At 48.3% G+C, this 24,344-nt stretch overlaps 1 protein-coding gene across 1 annotated transcript in view; it reads right to left on the reverse strand.

The window, feature by feature from the left end:
• Nucleotides 1-18,562, reverse strand: part of RAB20 (RAB20, member RAS oncogene family) — a 37,517-nt gene extending 18,955 nt beyond the window's left edge. Inside the window, exon 1 of the mRNA XM_002824425.6 lies at nt 18,141-18,562. Coding sequence (XP_002824471.1) covers nt 18,141-18,312 — 172 coding nt within the window. The 5' untranslated portion in view covers nt 18,313-18,562. The remainder of the gene's footprint in view (nt 1-18,140) is intronic.
• Between the last annotated feature and the right edge of the window lie 5,782 nt (nt 18,563-24,344).

The raw sequence follows: 24,344 nt of genomic DNA on the forward strand, positions 1-24,344 counted from the left end.
TTTTTTTTATTTTTATTTTAGAGACAAAGTCTCACTCTGTCACCCAGGCTGGAGTGCGGTGGTGTGACCTTGGTTCACTGTAACCTCAAACTCCTGGGCTCAAGCAATCCTCCTGCCTCAGCCTCCCACGTAGGTGGGACTACAGATGTGCACCACCTCGCCTGGCTAATTTTTCTTATTTTTTTGGTAGAGACAGGGTCTCACTATGTTGCCCAGCCTGTTCTTGAACTTCTGGCCTCAAGTGATCCTCTGACACCTCAGCCTCCCGAAGTGCTGGGATTATAGGTGCGAGCCACGGCACCTGGCCCTTTGCTCATTGTTTAATCTGGTTGTTTTCTTGTTACTCAGTTGTTTGAGTTCCTTATATATTTTGGATATTAATCCCTTATCAGCTGTATGCTTTCCAAATATCTCCTCCCATTCTGGATGTTCTCTCTTTATTCTGTTGATTGTTTCTTCTGTTCTGCAGAAGCTTTTTGGTTTGATGCAATCTCATTTGTTTATTTTTGCTTTTGTTCTCTGTGCTTTCTGGAGTCACATAAAAAGGAATCATTAGCCAGACCAATACTGCAAAGCTTTTTTCTTATGTTTTCTTCTAATAGTTTTATAGTTTCAGGTCTTATGCTTGAATCTTTAATCAAATGTGCGTTGTTTTTTTTTTTTTTTTTGAGATGGAGTCTCACTCTGTCACCCAGGCTGGAGTGCAGTGGTGTGATCTCGGCTCACTGCAACCTCCGCCTCCCAGGTTCAAGTGATTCTCCTGCCTTGGCCTCCTGAGTAGCTAGGATTACAGGCACCTGCTACCACATCCGACCAATTTTTGTATTTTTAGTAGAGATGCGGTTTCACCATGTTGGCCAGGCTGGTCTCAAACTCCTGACCTTAAGTGATCCACCCGCCTCAGCCTCCCAAAATGCTGGGATTACAGGCACCCAGTCTGATTTTTGTATATTGTATGAGACAAGGGTCTGGTTTCATTGTGCATATGGATATCCAGTTTCCCTGGTACATTTATTGAAGAGGCTGTCCTTTCCCCAAAGGTTCTTAGCATCTTTGTCACAGATCAACTGACAGTAAACGTGTGGATTTGTTTCTAGGCACTCTACCCTGTTCCATTGGTCAATGTGTCTGTTTTCATGCTGAGGTCATGCTGTTTTGATTACTATAGCTTTGTAGCATATTTTGAAGTCAGTTCAGTGTGATGCTTCCAGCTTTATTATTGCTCAAAATTGAGCAAGAATTTTGCTGGCTATTTTGGATATTTTGTGGTTCCACATAAATTTTAGAATTTTTTTTCTATTTCTGTAAAAAATGCCATTGGAATTATGATAGTGATTGCATTGAATCTATGAGTGGGATTTTAAAGCAATTCTACCTTGATACATGTTAAAAAATAATTTTCCACACAGGGCAAAATCATGACTCTAATACAGATGTAAAAATAGACACATTAAACTCATTCAGTGAAGGAGCCAGACCTAGGTCATAACCAACTCAAAGAAGTCAAGGCACAGAGACGTGTGGCATAGACAGACAGGAATACCGGAGCCTGTGGAGGGTGACATCTAGGAAGACACATGGAGAACCAGAGAGGAGTGAGTGCCACAGTGAGTGTCGAAACACAGGCAAAGCATCTCACCGAGGGAAAGTGATGCACCACACACCCTCAAATCTCAAGTAGGTCTCTGATATGGTTTGGCTGTGTCTCCATTCAAATCTCAACTTGAATTGTATCTCCCAGAATTCCCACGTGTTGTGGGAGGGACCCAGGGGGAGGCAATTGAATCATGGGGGCATAGTCTTTCCTGTGCTACTCTTGTGGTAGTGAATAACTCTCACGAGATCTGATAGTTTTATCAGGGGTTTCTGCTTTTGCTTCTTCCTCATTTTCTCCTGCCGCCACCATGTAAGAAGTGCCTTTTGCCTCCCGCCATGATTCTGAGGCCTCCCCAGTCATGTGGAACTGTAAGTCCAATTAAACCTCTTTTTCTTCCCAGTCTCGGGTATGTCTTTATTAGCAGCATGAAAACGGACTAACACAGTCTCCATTAAAAAATACCTAAGAGTGTAACTGGGCTGTTTGTAACACAAGGGATAAATGCTTGAGGGATGGATACCCATTTTCCACGATGCAATTATTACACATTGCATGCATATATCAACACATCTTATGTACCCCATAAATATATACGCCTACTATATACTCACAAAAATTTAAAAATTATTAAATACATATATTAGGTCTCCCAAACTAGTGCCCATCCTAGCACCCTTTACTCTTCCTCACAGCACATGTTAGAAATCGTATTGTGAATGCTCTGTCTGTGGTCGGTCTCCCCAGTTGGGCTGTGTATTCTGTCTATTGCCACTTGCCCGCGCTTAGCAGAGCATCTGATTTATGGGCAGTCCTCCAAAAAGTGCTGAATAAATGAATGAGCAAGTTCACACTCACTGAGTGTTCACTCTACACACATCAGGATATTAAAACTAGAAGGAGCTTGGAGATCCTTGTGCTGACGTGGTGACTGAGGTGGACACATGGGCCCCCAGAGCTTGGGCAAGTCTAGAGAAGTGCATCAGTGCCACCTCGGGAAGATGATAAAATTCCTGCACTCCCCCTCAAAAAGAAGGAAATACAAAGCAACATATAAAAAGGGCAAAATAGGAGTCTATAAAATATGCCCTGTAATGTTAAGGACCTCTTTACAGTCCTTCGTTCTCTATTATTAAGCAATTAATGACTACAGAGCCTTGCTGTGGGGGAAAATGTTGCATTTACTTTTCTGAGCTCTACATTCCTGTTTCATGATCTGACTCCACAGAAACACCATGGAACCTGTAGTCTTCACTCAGAAGCCAGGACCAAGCATACAGCAAAGCAGATGAAAAGTCAATGTCCAACCAGAGCCATTCCAATCCATAATTCTGAAAGTGATTCCTTCACATAGCAGAGAAACCCCATGAGATAGGCACCAAAAAAAAAGGCTCAGCCATTTAATCCTTACCACCCTTTACAAAGGCTAAGGGAACCTCTGATGTGCCAGGAGAAAGGAGATGACATTGCATTACTGAGAGTTGAGAACCATGCTGGGCCCCCTGCACATCTGTCATCTTATTTAAGCTTCATAACTGTCCCTGGAAATAAGGTTTATTACTACAGTTTTAAGAAGAGATCACTGAGACTCAGAGACAGGATCATATCTTCATTTTGTTTTCTAAAAGTGCTCCAATTGATTCATCTAAAAAGAAAACCTGCTGATCCCAAATACAGCTGTGAGGAAGAGGTACAACCCTAAATTCACCTATTTGGGCAACATAAGTCATTTCAAGTTACGCCATGAGACGGTAGCGTCCCGAAAGGCAGCTCCAGCCCACAAGGAAGCACGGTTACACACGAGTCTTCCATTTCTAAGTAGAAATGCCTCATTTTTTATTGAAGCACTCAGCAGCTCTGCAGGCCACCCTTGGTCTGTGTGACAGGGCCACTAAGCGTGTGTCATGGCATGGCGCTGGGTGACGCCTAGACTCACAAATCTTAACTGACCTGGAGCATTTGTGAACAGTACAAGCTGAACTTCTGTTTTTTGTTTTTTGGGTTGTTTGTTTGTTTTTGAGACAGGGTCTCACTCTGTTGCCCAGGCTGGAGTGCAGTGGTGCAGTTACAGCTCACTGCAGCTTCAAACTCCCAGACTCAAGTGATCCTCTCACCTCAGCCTCCCCAGCAGCTGAACCTACAGGTATGCACCACCATGCCTGGCAATTTTTTTTCAATTTTTAGTAGAGACAGGGTCTCGCTATGTTGCCTTGGCTGGTATCTAGCTTCTGACCTCAAGGGATCCTCCCGTCTGAGTCTCCCGAAGTGCTGGGATTACAGGCGTGAGTCACCACGCCTGGCCAAGCTGAACTTTTGTACCACAAACAATAGAAAGTGTTCTTCCTGCTCAAGGACTCATATGTCAGAAGCCTGGAATGCCACCAGTCAAGGCCAGGAAGCTGACTGTTGTGCCAAATCACAGCGGTCTACACGGCGCCTCCTCCAACCAGACTGTCCTGAACTAGAACACCCAAGGTCAGGGAAGGGAACGGACCCCTGACCCAAACACACTGAATCAGCTGGCTCTGCATAAATGAGAAAGCGCATCTCAGACACGAGGTGCAACAAGCTTCCTATGTGAATGAAGTGCGTGTAATTCTACATGGGGAAAGCGTTAACAGGAATCTTAATACATTGATCTCGTGAGTGATGAGACAGGCCACAGGTTGAAAGTATTTTTCATTTACTACCGTTGGGTGCAGCAGGACTTCTCTAGTTCACAGGCACCCCTGCACGACACAGAACGTAGCCCGACGTACATTTATTACGTTGTGTGAGTGAACGCATACCTGGAGCAATTCCTTTCCGGTTCCACTCTCACTTTAGGACCCAAGTCACTTCTATGAAGGACGCAGCAGGCTGGTGAGATTAAGTGCATAAACCCTCGGACAGGTCTGCCCAGATCAGATCCCCACTCCACCACTTCCTGGAGAACAACCCTGCTACCTGCTACGATCCCGGAGAGGATTAAAGGAGCTAAAATGGGGAAGCGTTTGGCACAGCCTCTGGCACATACTAAGTGTTGTGGAAGCATCAGCTATAATTTAAGGCCAAAGCTATAATATAAGGCCAAAGTCTGCAAACTGGAACCTCAGTCTTGGGAAGCCTGCATAACCCCACAAGCTAATGCTGGCTAATCAGCCTACACAACAGTATTGCAAATAGGCTGTCCCATTTATTCTTTGTATCTAAACACTTACTTTAAAATATAGGTAAGCATTTCAGATATAACCTGGAGCAAAAAGTTTCCCATAGCAGGTATTCTATAACTGTGTAGCTACCACCAGAGCCACTCCTTATGCCGTCAAGGCTCTTAGTAATAAAATTAAGAACTTTCAAAATATAAATAGGAAACTTGGTCAACAGAATACAAAAATAAAAGACACTGTTATCCTCAAGGCAACTTCAGTTAGAATGCTATATCTTTTTGATCCAACAATTTTTCTTTTAATTTTAAATAATGCAAGGCAGAATAATAGATTAGAAAATACCATAATTCGGCCGGGCACGGTGGCTCACGCCTGTCATTCCACACTTTGGGAGGCCCAGGTGGGCAGATCACTTGAGGTCATGAGTTCGAGACCAGCCTGGCCAACATGGTGAAACCCCAACTCTACAAAAAATACAAAAATTAGCTGGGTGTGGTGGTGTGCACCTGTAGTCCCAGCTACTCGGGAGGCTGAGGCAGGAGAATTGCTTGAAGCTGGGAGGTGGAGGTTGCAGTGAGCCAAGATCACACCACTGTACTCCAGCCTGGGCAACAGAATGAAACTCTGTCTCAAAAAAACAAAAACAAAAACACTAAAAACTCTTCTCATTCTAGAAATGTCCACAATTCAGTCTCACCTGCCTCCATCCTCATGAAGGCACCAGGGTAGTGCAGTGGGCTCACCTGATTCCTTGGTTAGGTCTGTTCTGTTCCTGTTTTATGCGGGGTCTGTCGGTGTGCACTGCTCCAATATGAGGGGTCCAGGCTCCATCGTAGCCTCTTAACCAGCTCAGTGCCAGGAAGGGTGGACTTTGAAAAAAACCCACCTCAAATATGCACTCCCCAACCTGGAGTGCAACCTGGGGCAAGCTCCCTAGGCTCTCTGGGCCTCAGCTTCCTCATCTGCACTGAGAGGTGAGGATAACACCAAGCACACAAAGTGGATGCCGGAACAACGGACAATGCCAGAAGGCACTGAGTGTGATGTCTGGCTCCCAGAAGTACGATAAATACCTGCTACTCTCACAGCCCAGGGGCTCCAGCAAGGTAAGGGCTGGGTCCCTGCAGAACCCAGAGGCCTGAACATGTGTGTGATGATTCAAAACTTCCCAGGCCAGTTTTTCATAGGACACGACCCTGACTTCCTTGCAGAACCCTAGCACTAGGGAGCTGAGCTATTTCAGAGGCTTAAGACCAGTGTGTGGAGAGCGGCCAGGCCAGAGGGAGGAAAGACATCAGTTGCCATCAACATCTTGTGAGTCCACAAAACAAATCAGCAAATATTTACGAAATGCTTTGCTTGGAGCTACAAGCTTAGCTTGGTCTGTGTTAGAATATAAGCTACTAAAAGTTAGGTGTGTTGATTTGTATCAGCTTTGGTTAAGCAGGAAGGAATATTTCAGACAAAAGCTGAATTCTTGAATGCAGATTCATTTCGCCTGTGCCCTTTGGCATTTCTGAATTTCTAGCTTCTTCAGCCCTGAATCTGGAATCCAGGGAACTCACCACTGTGTCTTTTCATCCACAGTTCCTAGTTCATGATTCTTATAGCCATTGCTACAGTCTTTTGCTATAATGTTGGGTGCCTTAGGCCTCAGGAACAAAATCTTTCTGACCTTCTCCTGCTCTCCTTTCACCTGGCCCGGGCGGGACTCTAATCTGATTGTGGGTCATTAGACCCTCCTTCCAGAGAGGGTCCTGCCCCATACCCTAGAGGAGGGAATGCTGCAGAGAGGCCTGGGGAACCTGAACAGACAGGCCTTGCTGGGCTTAGATTGTACCCTTTTTATCCAATCACACTTTTTTAAATTCTTTTTTTTTTTTTTAATTGAGATGGAGCCTTGCTCTGTTGCCCAGGCTGGAGTACAGTGGCACAATCTCAGCTCACCGCAACCTCTGCCTCCTGGGTTCAAACGACCCTCTTGCCTTAGCTTCCTGAGTAGCTGGGACTACAGGCACGCGCCACCACACGCAGCTAATTTTTGTATTTTTAGTAGAGACAGAGTCTCGCCATGTTGGCCAGGCTGGTCTCGAACTTCTGCCCTCAAGTGATCTACCCTCCTCGGCCTCCCAAACTGCTGGGATGACAGGCCTGAGCCACCACACCCGGCCTTTCCAATCACATTTTGACATGATGTCCATGCCTCAACCACAGACAACCAATGAAGTCTCCATAAGAAGCCCAGAAAACAGGGTTCAGGGAGCTCCCGGAAAGCCGAGCACGTGGAGGCCGACAGGAAGGCGAAGAAGAACTCACCCCCATGCCACAAGGGCACCCCAACTCTGTGGCACCCCAACTCCGTGGACCCCAACTCCGTGGACCCCAACTCTGTGGCACCCCAACTCCGTGGTCCCCAACTCCGTGGCACCCCAACTCCGTGGCACCCCGTCCAGACCTTGCTCCATGTGTCTCTTCATGCAGTTGTTCATTTGTATCCTTTGCAATATCCTGTCTAATAACTAGTAAACAAACATAAGCAACAGTTTCCCAGCAAATTAACTGAACCCAAAGAGGGGGTCATGGGAACCCCCACCTGAAGCCGGTGGATCAGAAATTCCAGATGCCTGGAATTGCGACTAGGGGGAAGGAAGGGGTGGTCTTGTGGGACTGAGACGCTACCTCCAGGTGGACAGTGTCGGAATTAAACTGGAAGACACCCAGCTGGTGCCCACTGCTCGCTGTGTGGGAAAAACCCTGCACCTTTGGTCACAGGAGTTTCCTGGGTCAATGATGACTATGGCGCTGTGAGAGCAGAGGAAAAACTCGGGTTGAGAGTTTTTTCCTGAAACACATTCCCGAGGTATCTAGTGGATCTGCCTTCTCCTTGCCACCTTCCAGAGTCTTATGTTTGCTTTTAAGATAAAATCCAAGGTTTTGGGCTGTAATTAGAGGGAAGAGTAGGGGAAAACACATCTTTTCCATCTTCCCAGAAGCACAGTTCTGGTGTGTTAGTCTTTTTAATAGATTTGTAATGATACTGAACTCAAAAGAAATCAAGAGCTACTAGAGAAGTTTTTTAGGATACCATATAATTAATGCCCCGGACCCACAGCTCCCTACCATACACACAACGGCCTATTGTATCACAGCACTCAGGACAGTGATATTTCCACACTAATTTTATCATTCAGGCTCAATACATCACTACGAAAATGAAACTGCTAATGTCACTCTGTGAATTTTTCCCACTGCTTTCAAAAGTTTCCTTCAGCAACAACTTAGTTTCAAAAATACCACAGAGCAAAACGTTACATTCTAAGGGAAACTCCAAATGAGTAAAACCCAAGGAGTTTATAAATCCAAGGAAAGAAAAAGAGACAACCAGCAGTATGTACTATGGGGTGCAAGGTCACTCTGTAGCAGTTTGGTGGAAGGAGGAATTCTTCCCTCTGCTACAAAGACCAACAAATGCTTCACTGAAAGATGGGATAAAATTCAAGCTGGGCATTGCCAGAGACTCTGTAAGCACCTGTGAGAACAGAGGAAAGACAGGGCATACAGGACAAACTGCAAATCGTGCATCAGGGCTCAGGTGCCAGCAGGCAGACAAGAGGAGCGATAAGCTGGGGAGTGCTGGAGGGGCTCTGAGCAGGGAAGGTGACCAGATCCAGGAGGCCTGGCAGAAAGACCCCTCAGTGAGGTGCAGAAGAGACAGCACCAGGGAAGCCAGGGTTGAAACGAAGCTGGAACCTGCCTGGGCCAGCGTTCGCGGCCAGCTGGACCATGGAACTCTGTCATTGCAGTGATGAATCCATTATCCTAAGAATCAACACCTGTTTAGGCATGTGTGTGTGCACATGTGTGTATGTTTGTACAAAATTTATTTTTCTTGGAGAGGGATGCTATATGAAGTCTCAATACAGAAAGAAGGGCAATTTGATCTGGCATCATAAATTTTCAGCCAGGCATGGTAGCTCATGCCTGTAATCCCAGCACTTGGGGAGAACAAGCAGGGAGGATATCTTGACCCCAGGAGTTCAAGACCAGCCTGGGCAACATACTGAGACCCCTGCCTCTACAAAAAAAAAAAAAAATACAAAAATTAGCCAGGCGTGGTGGTGCTGTAGTCCCAGCTGACAGGTGGGAGGACTGCTTGAGCCCACGAGGTCGAAGCTGCAGTGAGCCAAGATCACAGCATTGCATTCCAGTCTGGGTGACAGAAGAAGACTCTGTCTCAATAAATAAATAAATAAATAAGACGGGCATGGTAGCTCACACCTGTAATCCCAACACTTTGGGAGGCCAAGGCGGGTGGATTACTTGAGGTCAGGAGTTCAAGAGTAGCCTGACCAACATGGTAAAACCCTGTCTCCACTAAAAATACAAAAATTAGCCAGGCATGGTGGTGGGTGCCCGTAATCCCAGCTACTTGGGAGGCTGAGGCAGGCGAGTCACTTGAACTCAGGAGGCGGAGCTTGCAGTGAGCCGAGACCGTGCCAGTGCACTCCCACCTGGGCAACAGAGCAAGACTCCATCTCAAAAAAAAAAAATTTTTTTTAATAAATAAATAGGGCCAGGCGCGGTGGCTCACGCCTATAATCCCAGCACTTTGGGAGGCTGAGGTAGGCGGATCACGAGGTCAGGAGATCAAGACCATCCTGGCTAACACAGTGAAACCCCGTCTCTACTAAAAATACAAAAAATTAGCCGGGCGTGGTGGTGGGCGCCTGTAGTCCCAGCTACTCTGGAGGCTGAGGCAGGAGAATGGCGTGAACCTGGGAGGCAGAGCTTGCAGTGAGCCGAGACCGCGCCACTGCACTCCAGCCTGGGGGACAGAGAGAGACTCCGTCTCAAATAAATAAATAAATAAATAAATAAATAAAATTTTCTATTTCTCCAGAGAGCTTAAAGATAACAAAGCATGAAATTGTCTCCCAAAGGCATTCAGTGTGACTCAGGTGCTCGTTAACAAACACAGTTGACCTTAATTAAGTTTCTCCTGAACCACAGCACACTAAAGAGCCTGCAAGGTCCCCTAGCACCCTGGGATTCCCAGGCGCCACTCCAGGAGGCTGTGGGCTGAGCCTCCCAACGCATACTGCTCGCAAGCGGCCACTGTGCTCTGCAATCTCCGAGTAGAATGTCGCCTTGTCCACTCCTGCTGAGGCCAGGACAATCAATTAATTCTCTTTCCCCCTATCTTAATACCCACATTCATATTCAGGCCACTGTTGCTGGTCAATAAAGCAGAGGGACTCTACAAATGAGGCCTTGCACCCAGAAGGCACCTGTTCAAAGTCCTCAGTAGAGGTGACCATGCGGACCCACATGTGCCTGGGGTTTTGCAGGTCGACCTTCCAGATACAAACCTTAACTGGCATTTCTTCCAAGATCTTTTGTTCAGTAGGAGCTGGTGTTCATCTTAAATCCACCCTCACTCCACTCTAGCTCAGCAGACACACACAGTAGAAACTTGAGAGCTGCTTGTTGAGTTGAACTGAATCTTGGGGTCCTACAATTGCTGAATGTTAAACCTTTTTATTAGTGTCTATACCTATGGGAACAGACTTTTAGAGATGCATTATCTCCTTTACACAACCTAAACCAGGGATCAGCAAATGTTTTCCGCAAAGGGCCATATAGTAAATATGTTTGGCTTTCGGTGCCATCTGGTCTCTGTTGCAATGACTCAACTCTGCCATTACAGGGTGAAAGCAGCCACAGACAATGCATTTAAGTGCGTGGATGTGGCTGTGCCAATAAAACTTTATTTACAACAACCAGCAGCAGGCCCGCGTCAGCCCCCGGATCTGTAGAAAGACCATGTAATTGACCAAATGGTCTCCAGTCACACAAACACTAATTGTCAGGCTGAGGGTCACCATATTAAGGCCTCAAAAACCACTCAGAAGCCTCTCCTGAGTGACGCTAAAATAGAAACTAATGTAATAGGAAAGCCAGCTAAAATCTGACTCCTGGCTGGGCACAGTGGCTCATGCCTGGAATGCCAGCACTTTGGGAGGCCAAGGTAGGACGATCACTTTAGCCCACGAGTTCAAGGCCAGCTTCGGCAACATAGCAAGACCCCATCTCTACAAAAAGAAAAAAAAAATTGTAAATAAGGGTGCACACCTGTGGTCCCAGCTACTTAGGAGGCTGAGGTGGGAGGATTGCTTGAGCCTGGGAGATTGAAGTTACACTGAGCTGTGGTTACCCCACCGCACTCCAGCCTGGACAACAGACCAAGACCTTGTCTCAAAAAAATTAAATAATTATATAAATAAATAAAATCCCCCTGGCTCCATGTGTTTTGCAGGCTGTGCTTTCACTTCTGCACCAATCTCTCAAAGCTTTTAAAAAATGTGCAGTCCTCATATGTGAGTCAAAAGTGCCAACTCTCAGCCACCCATGGGGTCCCTGCCAAAGAAAGCTGTTCTCCAGGCCCACCCACAGCATCATCACAATTCCAACCTGAAGCAGCAACACATATAACACAGCCTCCACCCCATTCCATTAGGAGCAGCTGTCATGGGGCTGGGGGCTGAGGCTTCTGTGTGGACTGGAAGGAGAGAGGTGGGGGCTCGCAGTCCTCAGAGCTGAACTCTCCCTCTCATTCGACACCTTCACCCACAAGCCACCTTTGTCCTTCACAAAAGCCACCTGGGCTCTGCCTCGGACAGACAGCAGTTCACAGGATGCAGGCCAATCTCTTAGCTAACTTCACGGGAATGAGCACTTACATTCTCCCTCCCCCAGGCACCAAGATTTCATAACCAGAAACTCCAGCATCCTCTCCTGGGCTGCACTGTGTTGTTCAAGTAAAGAGAAAGCTCTTAAACCAACTGCTCAGAATCTTGCCTGGGGCTTAGGAAAGAGCCTGCATGAGCAAAGCAGCATCTTCATTCGCTGCAGAGCCCAGCCTGGGTTCACAGCACCTCTGAGGCCAGGGAGGGCCTGGAGAACCTGAGATCCTAAACCCATCACGAGCCTTTCCTTGAAAAATCCTTGCATTTCGGCTTGGGAGGGAGGGACCTGATCCACTGAGAAACCTGTACTCTAGGTCCTGAGCCAAGCAGCATCCAGACCTTGGGTTCCCAAGGGCAGGAAGACCAAGCTGTGAAGATGAGTGGCCCTGGCACTGTGTCAGGGAGCGACTGTGGGAGCCACCTCCCCTCTGTAAGATGCTGCTTCCCAGTCTGTAGGACCGCAACGTTGACGCCTCCCAGGAGGAGCCTTGTGAAAAGGATGTAGCCCAGGAGTATGGAGCCTGCATAGCACCTGGCACGTGGCAGGAACCCACCTACAGTGGCAATTACTGTAAGTGTTGGAAGCACGAGTTTCTGAGGCAGCCCGTCCCATTACACACAGGCCACACCTGCTCTCCCACTACAAACCAACTACTCTAATGCGCCAGAGCAGAACTCAAATGAGGCTTGAATTCCTCTTCCATGTGACAATCTTCCAACACTCAAACAGTTCCTGGGACTGGGGCTCCAGTCCTCTCTATTCCACACCACAGAGCCCCCCATTTTCTCAGTCCTGCCTTTTGTCACACAGATTCCAGGGCCATCGCACCCTGATCCCTTCTCAGGTGGCTCAGCCATCAGCATCCTCTAAAGAGGCCAGAGGCTGGGCCCATCTCTCTTCCACATCTTTGCCGTCCACCCATCCTGGGGTTCTGGCACCAAGAACATTGGGGTCTGCAAGGCTCATGCCAAAGCTCAGACTTCTAGTTGGGACAGATAGAGGAACTATTTCCTCGCAGCTTGGGCAGAGGACGCCAGGGAAGTGCAAACGTGAATCAGCCTGTGCCTTCTGCGGGTGAACCCAGTCATCAGCCGGCCCCTGCTCGACTCCAAACAGCAAAGGAAGAAATTCAATATGGCCGGGTCTCCCACGTTGCTGAGCCCTCGGGTGGCAGATGGCGACTTTTATTCTCACTCTTTACCACGGCCACCGCGAGTGTCCCCCGCCTTCCCTCCCCTCGCCGTGGCCTCCCCATTTATTAGAGACTTGTTGGCTAGGGGCCCAGCTGAGCCTCCCTCCTCCCTTTGTAACATGCCTGCTGGTGTAATCTCAGTGACAGGTACCCAAGGCCAGGAGACAATGTTTGTTTAGCAGAACTCACGTGGTACTTCATTCTGGCCACTGTTCTGAGAACTTTGCCAGTGTTAACTTGCTGACTCCTAACAATGCTCAGACAGGTGCCCCTTTCTTCCCTCATTATACAGGAGGAGCCTGATGCAAAAGGAAGTGACACAGTCATAGCTACAGCTGTGGTCAGCAGATGCCCTGATCTCCAGAACCTGTGCCTACATCACATGGGTGAGGGACGCTGAGCCTGCCAGTCAGCCACCCTGAAAACAAGGACCAGGATGGATCCCACAAAATCACAGGGGTCATCTAAACCCTTAGAAGAGGGAAGCAGAGGGGCTGGTTCAGAGGGATGCTGTGTAGGACAGACCTAACCTGACTGCCTTTTCGGAGAGAGGATAAAACCAGGAAATCAGGCAGGCTCCAGGAACCAGGAAAGTCTAAGAAACAGGTTCCTCCCTTCAGTCTCCAGAAAGGAATGCAATCCTGCAAGCTTTGACTTTAGCCCAGTGAGAGACTCATTTGGGACTTTTGACCTCCAGACTACTTAAAGACAATAAATCTATGGTTTTAATTTTTATTGATTTATTTGAGACAGGGTCTTGCTCTGTTGCCCAGGCTGGAGTGCAGTGGTATGATCATGGCTCACTGCAGCCTCAACCTCCCAGGCTCAAGAAATCCTCTTACCTCAGCCTCCCAAGTAGCTGGGACTACAGGTGCGCACCACTACACCTGGCTAACTTCTTTATTCTTTGTAGAGACAGTCTCCCTTTGTTGCCCAAGCTGGTCTTGAACTCCTGGGTTCAAGTAATCCTTTCACTTCGGCCTCCTAAAGTGCTGGGATTACAGGCAGGAGCTACCATGCCCAGCAAATCTGTGTTGTTTTAAGTAACTAATTTGTTATAGCAGCAATAGGAAACTGACACAGATTTTGGAACTGGGAGCAGAGAGAGGCTGTCACGAATATGGAAGCGGCTTTAGAACTGGGCAATGGCAGATCTGGGAGGATTTGAGGATCATGAGAGGGCAGCCCGGATTGGCCTAAACAGATGGTTGGCAGGAAGGTGCACATGAACAGCCCTGCTGGTGAGGAATCAGAAGGAAGCGAGAAGCATAGCAGAGAAAACCTGCATCCTCGTAGTGAACACCTCCGCCAGAAGGAGCCAATTACAGGTGAAAGCCTGGGGTCGGAATGAGGACTGTGTTATCAGAAGCTGGAGGAGTGAGGATGTGGTACCAGAGAGCTCAGCTGAGTCGTGCCCCACAGCTGTGAGGGAAGCATAACTATGTGTGATGAAGTTGGATATTTAGCTGAGATTTCCAAGCAAAGTGTTGAAGGTGTGGATTTTTCTTGCTGTTTATATTAAGATGAGGAAGAACAGACAGGATGAGGGAAGAACTGTCGAACAAAGAGGAGCAGGACTTGGTGATGTGGGAAGTCCTCAGTCAGGCAGATTGCTGGGAGGCTCACACTAGGAGGCCCACCATCCGGAACGCCTGTGCTGGGGAGGAGGCCCTGGTGTGGCCACGTAACCTTCTGCTGGTGCCTCAGAAGGACTCTCAAGAGACCAGGATGTCTCATCTTTGCGGTGGCCACTATTCTGTCTGTCACAGCCTGGCTTCAGGCTCCCACATGCGAAATGCACTCACTCTCTCCAACACCCAGTCCCCAGAGGCGCAGCTGGAGCTGGATGCCGGCATAGGGAAGCGGCTCAAGTCTGGGCTCCCCGCTGCCTTCCAAGCTGGCTCTTCAAGGGCCAGGTGCTGGGAATGCAAATGTGAGTCAGGTAATGCCTCCCCTCCCCCTGCCTCCCGGCCGCCAGGCCACGGCCTTGAGAAGGGAAGGAAAACAAACGCGGAGAGCATTCTGTCTCCAGGGATCTGGGGACCAGGTCTGAGCTGGGCACACCAGCCGCTTTCTCATCAGCCTGTCGTATTTTCTTCAGAGCAACGATCAGATGTGAAGCTGTACCATTCACTTCTTGCCTGCCTCTCCCCCTCCTCTGGAATCCAGAGCCTGCGGGGCAGCGGCCAGCCGGCCTGCTCACTGCTGTAGAACGAGGGCCCAAACAGTGCCCGGCACCGGGGAAGCTCAGTTTATATTTGCCAACAACAGGCAACACCACTTTAGGCTGTCCTGAGCAACCACACGACACAGAGGAGCACAGCAGTATGTTTTCTAGGGCTCTGCCTCCTCGCTGGGCAACCTCCTTTTGTTCCCTGGATGTACCCACCTATGCACAGCAACCACTCCACATCTGTGTGCCCAATTAGACAAGGGCTGGGAGTGGCAAGTGCCCCCTAAAAGGGCATAATGAGACAAGGTGAGTTGGAGTTGGATGAACCAAGGTCTAAATCCCACTTAACTTCTGCTGTCTTCCCTTTTTTTTTTTTTTTTTTGAGACAGAGTCTTACTCTTGTCACCCAGGCTGGAGTGCAATGGCGCAATCTTGGCTCACTGCAACCTCCGCCTCCAGGGTTCAAGCGATTCTCCTGCCACAGCCTCCCAAGTAGCTAGGATTACAGGCGCCGGCCACCACGCCCAGCTAATTTTTGTATTTTTAGTAGACACAGGGGTTCACCACATTGACCAGGCTGGTCTCGAACTCCTGACCTTAGGTGATCTACCCGCTTCAGCCTCCTAACGTGCTGGGATTACAGGCATGAGCCACCACGCAGCCCTGTCTTCCCATCTTTTTTTTTTTTTTTTTTTTTTTGAGACAGAGTCTCGCTCTGTCACCAGGTTGGAGTGCAGTGGCACGATCTTGGCTCACTGCAACCTCCGCCTCCTGGTTCAAGCGATTCTCCTGCCTCAGCCTCCCGAGTAGCTGGGACTACAGGTGTGCGCCACCACACCCTGCTAATTTTTGTATGTTTAGTAAGAGATGGGGTTTCACCATGTTAGCCAGGATGGTCTTGATCTCTTGACCTTGTGATCCACCCACCTCGGCCTCCCAAAGTGCTGGGATTACAGGCATGAGCCACCACGCCCGGCCCCATCTTTAACGTGCAAATAATCACACCTCCCTCTGGAGGACTGTTGTGTCAATGGAATAGGGTGATGCACTTCGCCCTGCCAACTCTCTTCCCCCTCTTCAGCTCCATCCACTGCCTGCCTTGCACGCTACAAGCAGCCAGGCACTGGGTGTACACTGACCCCCGTGCAATCGTTTTTACTATTAAACATCCTGTCGCCCTCTGCACACCTGCGCCCCCACCCCAGCCCACCCTGCCTTGTGTTGCTAAAAGCAACTTTCAAAATGGTTCCTCCTCCGGCTGGTCCTTATCATTCTGCCTCGGTTATGACAATTACAACAAAAACAACTTGAAAAGCAATGTCTGTGGGATGGAGGGAAAGTTTAGGAGCTAAACAAAAGAAGGAAAAGAATAGGGTCCCCTAAAAGTTAAATTCTGAATTTCCAACAGTTATAGAAAAGGTATCTGTTCCTACCTCTCTTTTCCCTTCAAGTACCCGGTCAGGCCACAGGCCACTGAGGAGGCAGGCAAGGGTGCCCTGTGTCCCTGCCAACTCTGGGCCAGGGCCGCCTGAGTGTGTACACAGGAAGTCAGGAATGTGGAGAAGGGGCCTGGCCACTCTCTGTTCTGAGGAGCTCTAGTAATTCACCCTTAGGATCTTTCGAACAAGCAGCAGCAGCCTCGGATGCCAGGAAATGAGCTGCTGCCCTCCAGGAACGCTTCAAGACATCTAGGGCATCACATCAGCACAATTGCAAAATCCTCTGGTGATCAAGATTCCGGCTGCATCATGTCTTTGGTGCTGAAGAAGCAAGAGGCCAGTTGAAACAAAACTGCTACTTCATTCCCTCTGATGCAGGGGCCGTTCTAGCACTGCAGGGCAGCTCTTGTTCCAGAAACACGCCGTGTGTTAAGAGTCCGCCTCCAACGGTGGCCACTACAGGGGTTTCGGTTTGGGTCCCCCAATAACACTCCTGCATTAACCTTGCTACCTGTAAACCAAGGGCAGCAGTAAATCCCAGCCAGCCAGCAAAAGCAGCAGAGGGGCAAAGCTTTGTACAAAAGCAAATTGGGTTCAATTTGACTTTGTACAAAAGCAAATTGGGTTCATGAATTGGGTTCGATTTGACTTCTACAGCATGCGTTCCAACATTACCAAATGCTCAGTGTGAGGGAGTTAGCTCAGTAAACCTCATCCTGCAGCCTGAGGCAGAAGACAGAGCTGAGCAAAGATCAGGGAAATGCACCTCTTTACCTGGGGGACATTGTTTTCACAAGACGATTGCCAATAAATTAGTCACGATGTTAACTGGGATAATAATAATAAAAAAGCATCAAAAAAGGCAAAAGGGAGGGGGAGAACTGCAAGTACCTCTGTGAGCTTCGTTAATTCAGTTTTAAAGAGAGAATTCATTATCATCTTGTTTATTCAGCATAAATTGCACCCAAGATGGCAATTTAAGAATTCTGGACGGGGCCTTTGGGTATATGACTTTTTAAAATGCTAACATAAAAGAAGTCAGAACTTTCAGAGTTTCAGGCTTCTAAAAACTCACTCATTGAAAATGTGTCACACTATTTCCAGTTTCTTCATTCACTTACAATATCTTATTCTTTTGTAAGGAGAAGGAAATATATTCCATTGCAATGCTACAATCACCAGTGTTATTTTCCAAAGTTAAACAGAAAGCCTGAATTGAGATCCTCTAAGTTACACTTTTGAAAAGTCACAAATACTACACAATAAAAATAACTCATTACCTATCTTAAAAATGCTTCCACCGGAAGTCACTCCAAACCCAAACCCATATGACGTATCTGAGCCAAGATCAAGCAGAAGATCAACTGTAAAAGGCAGATATGCTCCAGGCTGAGAGGTCCAGAGGCTCCAGTTCTATTTCCTCTCTCCTGACTAAACCCAGCAGGGGGGAACACTCTGTGCCTCATTTTACTTTTTCTTAGAAAGGGGCTAATAACACCAGCTCTGCTCACCCCTCAAGTGAATCTCAAAGGAGATTCACAGAGGAGCGTCTCTGGTTCCCAGGGCGGCAGAGCAGGAACGCGGGGCTCGGGAGCAAAGGCGGCTTAGGTACACAAGTGACCAGCGGGTTCTCTGCAACCTGGATTGTCGCTGAGGTCACTGAGTGGCTGAGCAGGCAGAGCTCAGCCCAACCAGCAAGGGAGGACGAGTGGGAAACCCCGAGAAGGAGGCATTTGCTGTCCGAGGCCGGGACGCTGTGCGCGGCCGAGTGCCCTGCTGGAAGCCCCGCGCCCCCGGTCCCCGGCGGAGCCCCAGGGCGTTGTGGCTCATGCGGCGCCGGCCTCACCTGCGGTGTCCCAGATGGAGATGTTGTAGGAGCGCCACTGCTTCAGGTAGAAGGCGCCGCCCACCGTGCTGACCGTGTCGGGGAAGCGCCGCTCCATATACCGCTGCAGCAGCGACGTCTTCCCCACGTTCATGTCCCCCAGGAGCACGATCTTGCTGTCGGGCTTCCTCATCTTCCCGTAAGAACCCCCAGCGCCCACGCGCCCTCTCCCCGAGGCTGGCCGGCTCGTGCGCCCGGGGCGCAGCTGGAGGAGCGGACCCCGGACTCGCTGGGACCCGGATTCTCGTGAACGCTCCGGGACCTTCGCCTCCGGACGCCCGGGAGCTCAAGAGAGGAAGCGCGTGTGCGCGCCCGGGCAGGAGCTGGGTGCAGAACCCGGAGCCCCCGTGGGGGGCCGGGACCGCGGCGGCCTCGCCCCGCCCCCGCCCCCCGGGCCCTTTCACCGCCCCGGCCCCGCCCTATCCCCCTCCGCCCACCGTCCCCGTCCCGCCCCTGCTGGACCTCGCCCTTTCACAAGAATCCGAGTTCTCCAGCCGAGGGAGGGTGGAAAATGAAAGTTCGGAGAGCACCTTCCGCCTCTCCGCTTCTGCACAGCCGGGGCTGCGGTACGAGGAGCCTGGCTGCGGGACCCCTGGGGAACCCCCTTCTCTCTTCCACTCTCCCTTAGGTAAAACCCGTGTTCCTCTCACGCTCGACCCAGCGCCTTTCCAGCTGCGGTCGATTTGCTTCTCCGCGTGTAAGTGCAGCCACCCTCAAGGTCATTGAAAAAGTTTGCTTTAAATGAGCGTCTGCGGAACCCGTCCTGAGGCTCTCACTGTTACAGATTAGAGATGGAGGCGCTTTCTAGTGGAGGATTTTGCTTTTGCTCTTCTACTTTTGCAAGAAGCCTTTTGTCCTATTTTGTACCTGAAAAGTGGACAGTCATCTCCATTTATAGCTTGGAATGAAAATTTGACTATGGAAGTTGCAGTCGCTACTTGACAAATATTTCCTCCTCCTTTTTTTTATTTTTTATTTTTGACACGGAGTTTTGCTGTTGTTGCCCAGGCTGGAGAGCAGTGCGCGATCTCGACTCACTTCAACCTCCGCCTTCCGGTTTCAAGCGATTCTCCTGTCTCAGCCTCCCCAGTAGGCGGGATTACAGGTAGGTGCCACCATGCCCGGCTAATTTTTGTATCTTTAGTAGACACGGGGTTTCACCATGTTGGCCAGGCTGGTCTCGAACTCCTGACCTCGTGATCCACCCGCTTCGGCCTCCCAAGTCCTCCTTCCGTCTTAAAGAGTAAACCTTGAAATGCTTTTAAAATATGCAGCGTGTGGAATTTGGTTTGTTGGTTGGTTGGGGCTTTTTAGAGAAAATGAGAGGTAGAATGGACTCTAAGTTAAACCCTGGGGGGACAGTGTCACTCTGGCCGCTGGCCTGGCTGGGAAAGGCGATGAGACCCTGAGCAGGTTAAAACCGGTGTCCTAAAGGTGTCCTGTAAAGGGAAATAGGCCCATTGCCTCCTTCGGTAGGTGACCTGAGAATCCGACAAGGCAGGAATACCAAGGCATTTCGTACCTGCTCAGCCCTGGCATGTCAGGTTGCTGAGACCAAGCAGTGTGGGGCTGAGGTGGAACTGGACCTTCTGGGGCGTGGAAAGCACACCAGGAGACCCCGGCTCCTTCTCAGCTAGCACTGCCTCATCCTCAGAACAAATTTAAGTCAATTCAGCATTTATTCAATGCCTGTTGCATGCAAGTGACAACCTAAATAACAGAGAGGATCTCTAAAAGAAAAAGATATTTATTTTGCAATAGAGCATTGCAATAGAAATATGCATGCCATAGTAAACTTGTGCATATTCAGAGAGGCAAAGAAAGCAAAGGCTTTAAAAAAAAATGAGGATTGCACAATTGTTTGAAAATAATTATCTGTGGCTACAAAGATCCATAACGAAGGCGATGCCAGTTCAAAGTAGGACAGCCAGTGGCTGGGCCGTGTCCTTGCAGGACTAGTTTTTTGTGGGAGATGGCAGTGGCCTTTGTGCAAGGTTGCGGTTTTTCCAGAGAGTCCTTTTTGTTATCAGGCATGCACGCACAAGAACCCTCTCTTCATGGCCTTCCCTGGCTCTATTTGTCAGGGTTTTCTTAACATTAGTGGCTCCATTTCGATTCTGACAATTTTCACACAAGTTACAGTGCCTGGCCTGGGACGACACAAACATGAGGCAGGTTTGGTTCCTGTTGGCCAGGCGCAGTGGCACACACCTGTAATCCCAGCACTTTGAGAGGCTGAGGCAGATGGATCTTTTGAGCCCAGGAGTTCAAGATTAGCCTGGCAACATAGGGAGACCCCCATCTCTATGAAAATTACAGAAAAAATTCGCCATGCATGGTGGTGTGCACCTGTAGTCCTAGTCCAAAGTTGCTTTGACTATTCTGGAACCTTTACTCTTCCGTATGAATTCTGGAATCAATGTATCTAACCTTAGGAAACACATTAATGACATCTATAGTTAAACTTAGGAAGAGTGGATATCTTTATAATATTAAAATGTCCCATTTATGAACATGGTATACCTCTCCATTTATTCAGCGGGTGTTCAAGGCTCACCTAGAATTTTTACACTTCTTTCTACTTTTTTACCATCAGGAAGTTTAATCACTTCCTGGAGCATGCTTTTCGATTCTCCAAATTTTATCCCCTGTCTGCTTCTCTCACCTGAGCTCTTTGTCCATTTCTTCATCCACCTACTAAGCCTTTCTACATGGATGTCTCAGTATGGCAACCCACCACATCATTCATCTGCCCTTCTGTAAATGCAGTCATTCATTCTTTCACCTTCTTTATAACCATATCCAATTCATCACCAAGCCCAATGGATTTTCCCTTCTAAATAAATCCCTCTAACATCTTCTCTCTCTTTTCCCACAGACACCCACTTGTCTGGAACCTTCTTACACCTAAATAGTTAGAATCCACTCCTATTTGGTCTCCTTAACTCCAAGCTCCTGCCGTCCCAATCACTGTCAGACTAACCTTTCATAACCACTGCTTTCTCTACCCAGAGACCTGCCACGGCTCCCTACTTTCTATCTCTACAAGTCCAAATCCTGCCCCTACACACACACACACACACCCCACCCTTTTTACAGTAGCTCTCTCACCTCCTTTACCTCCTGTTGCCCTGTGTGTGGCTTATTTACAGGTTTGATGGTGCAGTTTCCTTTTCTAGGGTGTTAGCTCCATGGGGAAGCAGCTTCTTCTGTGTTGTTCACCACTGTGCCTGGTGAACACCACTGCGCCTAGCACACAATGGGCACTGAAGAAGGCACTGAGTGGCAGAAGAATGAATGAATTCCCTTCCCTGGTGAGGCCAGAAGCAACATCCCCTAAGCATATCATGACCAGCTTTTCTCCACTTCATTGCTCGCTGAGTTTGCCCACTTGAAAAGCCCTCCAACCCCTCATCTGTGCAGGTTTGGAATTCTGTGCAGGACTCAGGAATTCCACGAGGTTCAGCCCAGGCACACCCCCTTCTAATCCTCTCCCTCCAGGGAGACCTTTCCTGCTCCTTCATCTGAGTTTCCACCACCCTGCTGGCCAATTCGATGCAGTTTAGCCCCTGACAATGACTGACGGACTCATCTGACTCTCATCATCTCCAGTAATTTAAAAATTCCCTAGGGTCAGGGAGCAGGTCCCAACCTCATTCAACACCTCACCCAGTGCCTTGTCCCTTTCTCAGCACATTCTACTACTCAGTAAATGTTTGAAGAAGCCTCATGAGGGCAGGAATCTTTGTGTTTTGTTTCTCTTATGTCTCCCAAGTACCTGGCCCTGGAAGGCAACTGATGCTCAATCAATACACATTTTAATAAATTCGCTAGTGAACTGAAACACCACCTGAAACACTCACTGCTGCTTTTAGAGTTTGTGGAGGGAGGGACTGTTCCTGCACCTACCCCAGTGACTGGCACCTGGAATTCACCGAGTAAGTTGGTTGAAAAAGTTAAAGGAATTTTCCAGCACTTTGAAAAACTAAACCAAGAGAATGTCTCCATATGAAATTTCAGCCACTCCTTATAAAAATGTCTTAAAGGCTGTAAATCACCGTATTCACCTGCAGGAAGCAGTGTTGAGGAAGGAGGTAGTATAGGGTTAAGGGTCTATTTAAACCAGCTACTTAGTGCCAAGTTAGATGTTAATTCTGTCTGGTTTAAACTGCTGGTTTAACAGGGTAATTAATTTTCCAGTTTCGTCAGAGAAATGTGCTGTGAGGCCAAGAAAATTACGTAGTTCATTTTTTTAAAAGAGAAGCAAACTGAGAAATTCTGTGACCATTAACAGTCTCATAAAAGAAATAAGAAAATATGATTGTTTCTCTTAGATTTTACAAAATGGCTAGGGAGCATTTTTAGATACTTTGTCGTAGAACAACTCTCTTTTAAGCTACTTTTCTCCTTTCTTAAAAACAAAATATAGGCCGGGCGCGGTGGCTCACACCTGCAATCCCAGCACTTTGGGAGGCTGAGGCAGATGGATCACCTGAGGTCAGGAGTTCGAGACCAGCCTGGCCAACGTGGTGAAACCCCATCTCTACTAAAAATACAAAAATTAGCTGGGCGTGATGGTAGACACCTGTAATCTCAGCTACTTGGGAGGCTGAGGCACGAGAATCGCTTGAGTCCGGGAGGCAGAGGTTACAGTGAGCCGAGGTCATGCCACTGCTCCAGCCTGATGGTCACAGCGAGACTTCGGCTCAAAATAAATAAATAAATGTGTTATCCATTTATTATGTATTCATTCAGCAGATAGGAGCAAAAGCGCCCATTCTACTCTAAGTCCCAACCCAGAAATAGAGCAGTGAGGGAAACTGACAGCATCCTGGGCCTCAGCACCTGCTGGGAGAAAGACAGCCAACAAAATACACAGCAACACACAGGATATAGCACCCTTGGTGTTGATTAAACGCTAGATGAAGAAAAGGGAGGAGGAGACGGGAGGAATGCAGGCTGAGGCGGCGGCAGGGGGTTCCATTTTAAACAGGATGTCGACAAAGATAGAATTTCAGTGAGTGCTAGAATGAGGTAAGGACTTACATCAACAATCTGCCCGCACTATTTTTTCTTAGATTTCAGAAACTGTTTTCATTTGATTCAACACTGGTGCCTTCCTTTGGTTCATTTTCTGTTTATCATAAAAATTATCCTAGGTCTTCAAAACTAATTTAATGGCATTGTATAGAAATGGAAATAAAAGTGACTACAAGCTTCAGAAAGGTAGATTTCGGGTATAAAGACAATCTTATTTTTTTTTTTTCTTTTTCGAGACAAAGTCTCACGTTGTCACCCAGGCTAGAGTGCAGTGGCACGATCTAGGCTCACTGCAACTTCCGCCTCCCGGATTCAAGCGATTCTTGTGTCTCCGCCTCCTGAGTAGCTGGGACCACGAGTGTGCACCACCACGCCTGGCTAATTTTTGTATTTTTAGTAGTGATGGGGTTTTGCCATGTTGGCCAAGCTCTTCTCAAACTCCTGGACCCAAGTGATACACCTGTTTTAGCCTCCCAAAGTGCTGGGATTACAGGCGTGAGCCACCATGCCTGGCCAGAGTGGTGAATTTTATATTAGTGTGGTTTTGCAGTGGCTAGGTCTGTGCAAAACTACCCCAGAAGTCCAAGGAAACTGACAGGCTGAAGAAAGAGGCTGACATACCCAGTTTCCTAGAAAGAAACATTTAGGGCCAGGCGGGAAGACTCACGCCTGTATCCCAGCACTTTGGGAGGCTGAGGTGGGTGGATCACCTGAAGTCAGGAGTTCGAGACCAGCCTGGCCAACATGGTGAAACCGCATCTCTACTAAAAATACAAAAATTAGCTGGGCCTGGTGGCGCACACCTGTAACCCCAGCTACTCAGGAGGCTGAGGCAGGAGAATCGCTTGAACCTGGGAGGTGGAGGTTGCAATGAGCCCAGATTGCACCATTGCACTCCAGCCTGGGCAACAAGAGTGAAACTCCGTCTCAAAAAAAAAAAAAAAAAACAAACAGAAGAAAGAAAGAAAAGAAAAGAAACATTTAATAAAGATTGGCAAACAGAAGCCGTGTCTGTGTCTTGGGCGCCCTTACCTGCCAGACACAGGCCTTCTGTACTACAGCAAAAGGGTGACACAGAGGGGATGTGCAAGGGAATTGAAGGATGATAACATCAAGGTTGTTTCA

This window comes from Pongo abelii, chromosome 14 (genome assembly GCF_028885655.2).
Source record: "Pongo abelii isolate AG06213 chromosome 14, NHGRI_mPonAbe1-v2.0_pri, whole genome shotgun sequence".
Lineage (NCBI taxonomy): Eukaryota > Metazoa > Chordata > Mammalia > Primates > Hominidae > Pongo > Pongo abelii.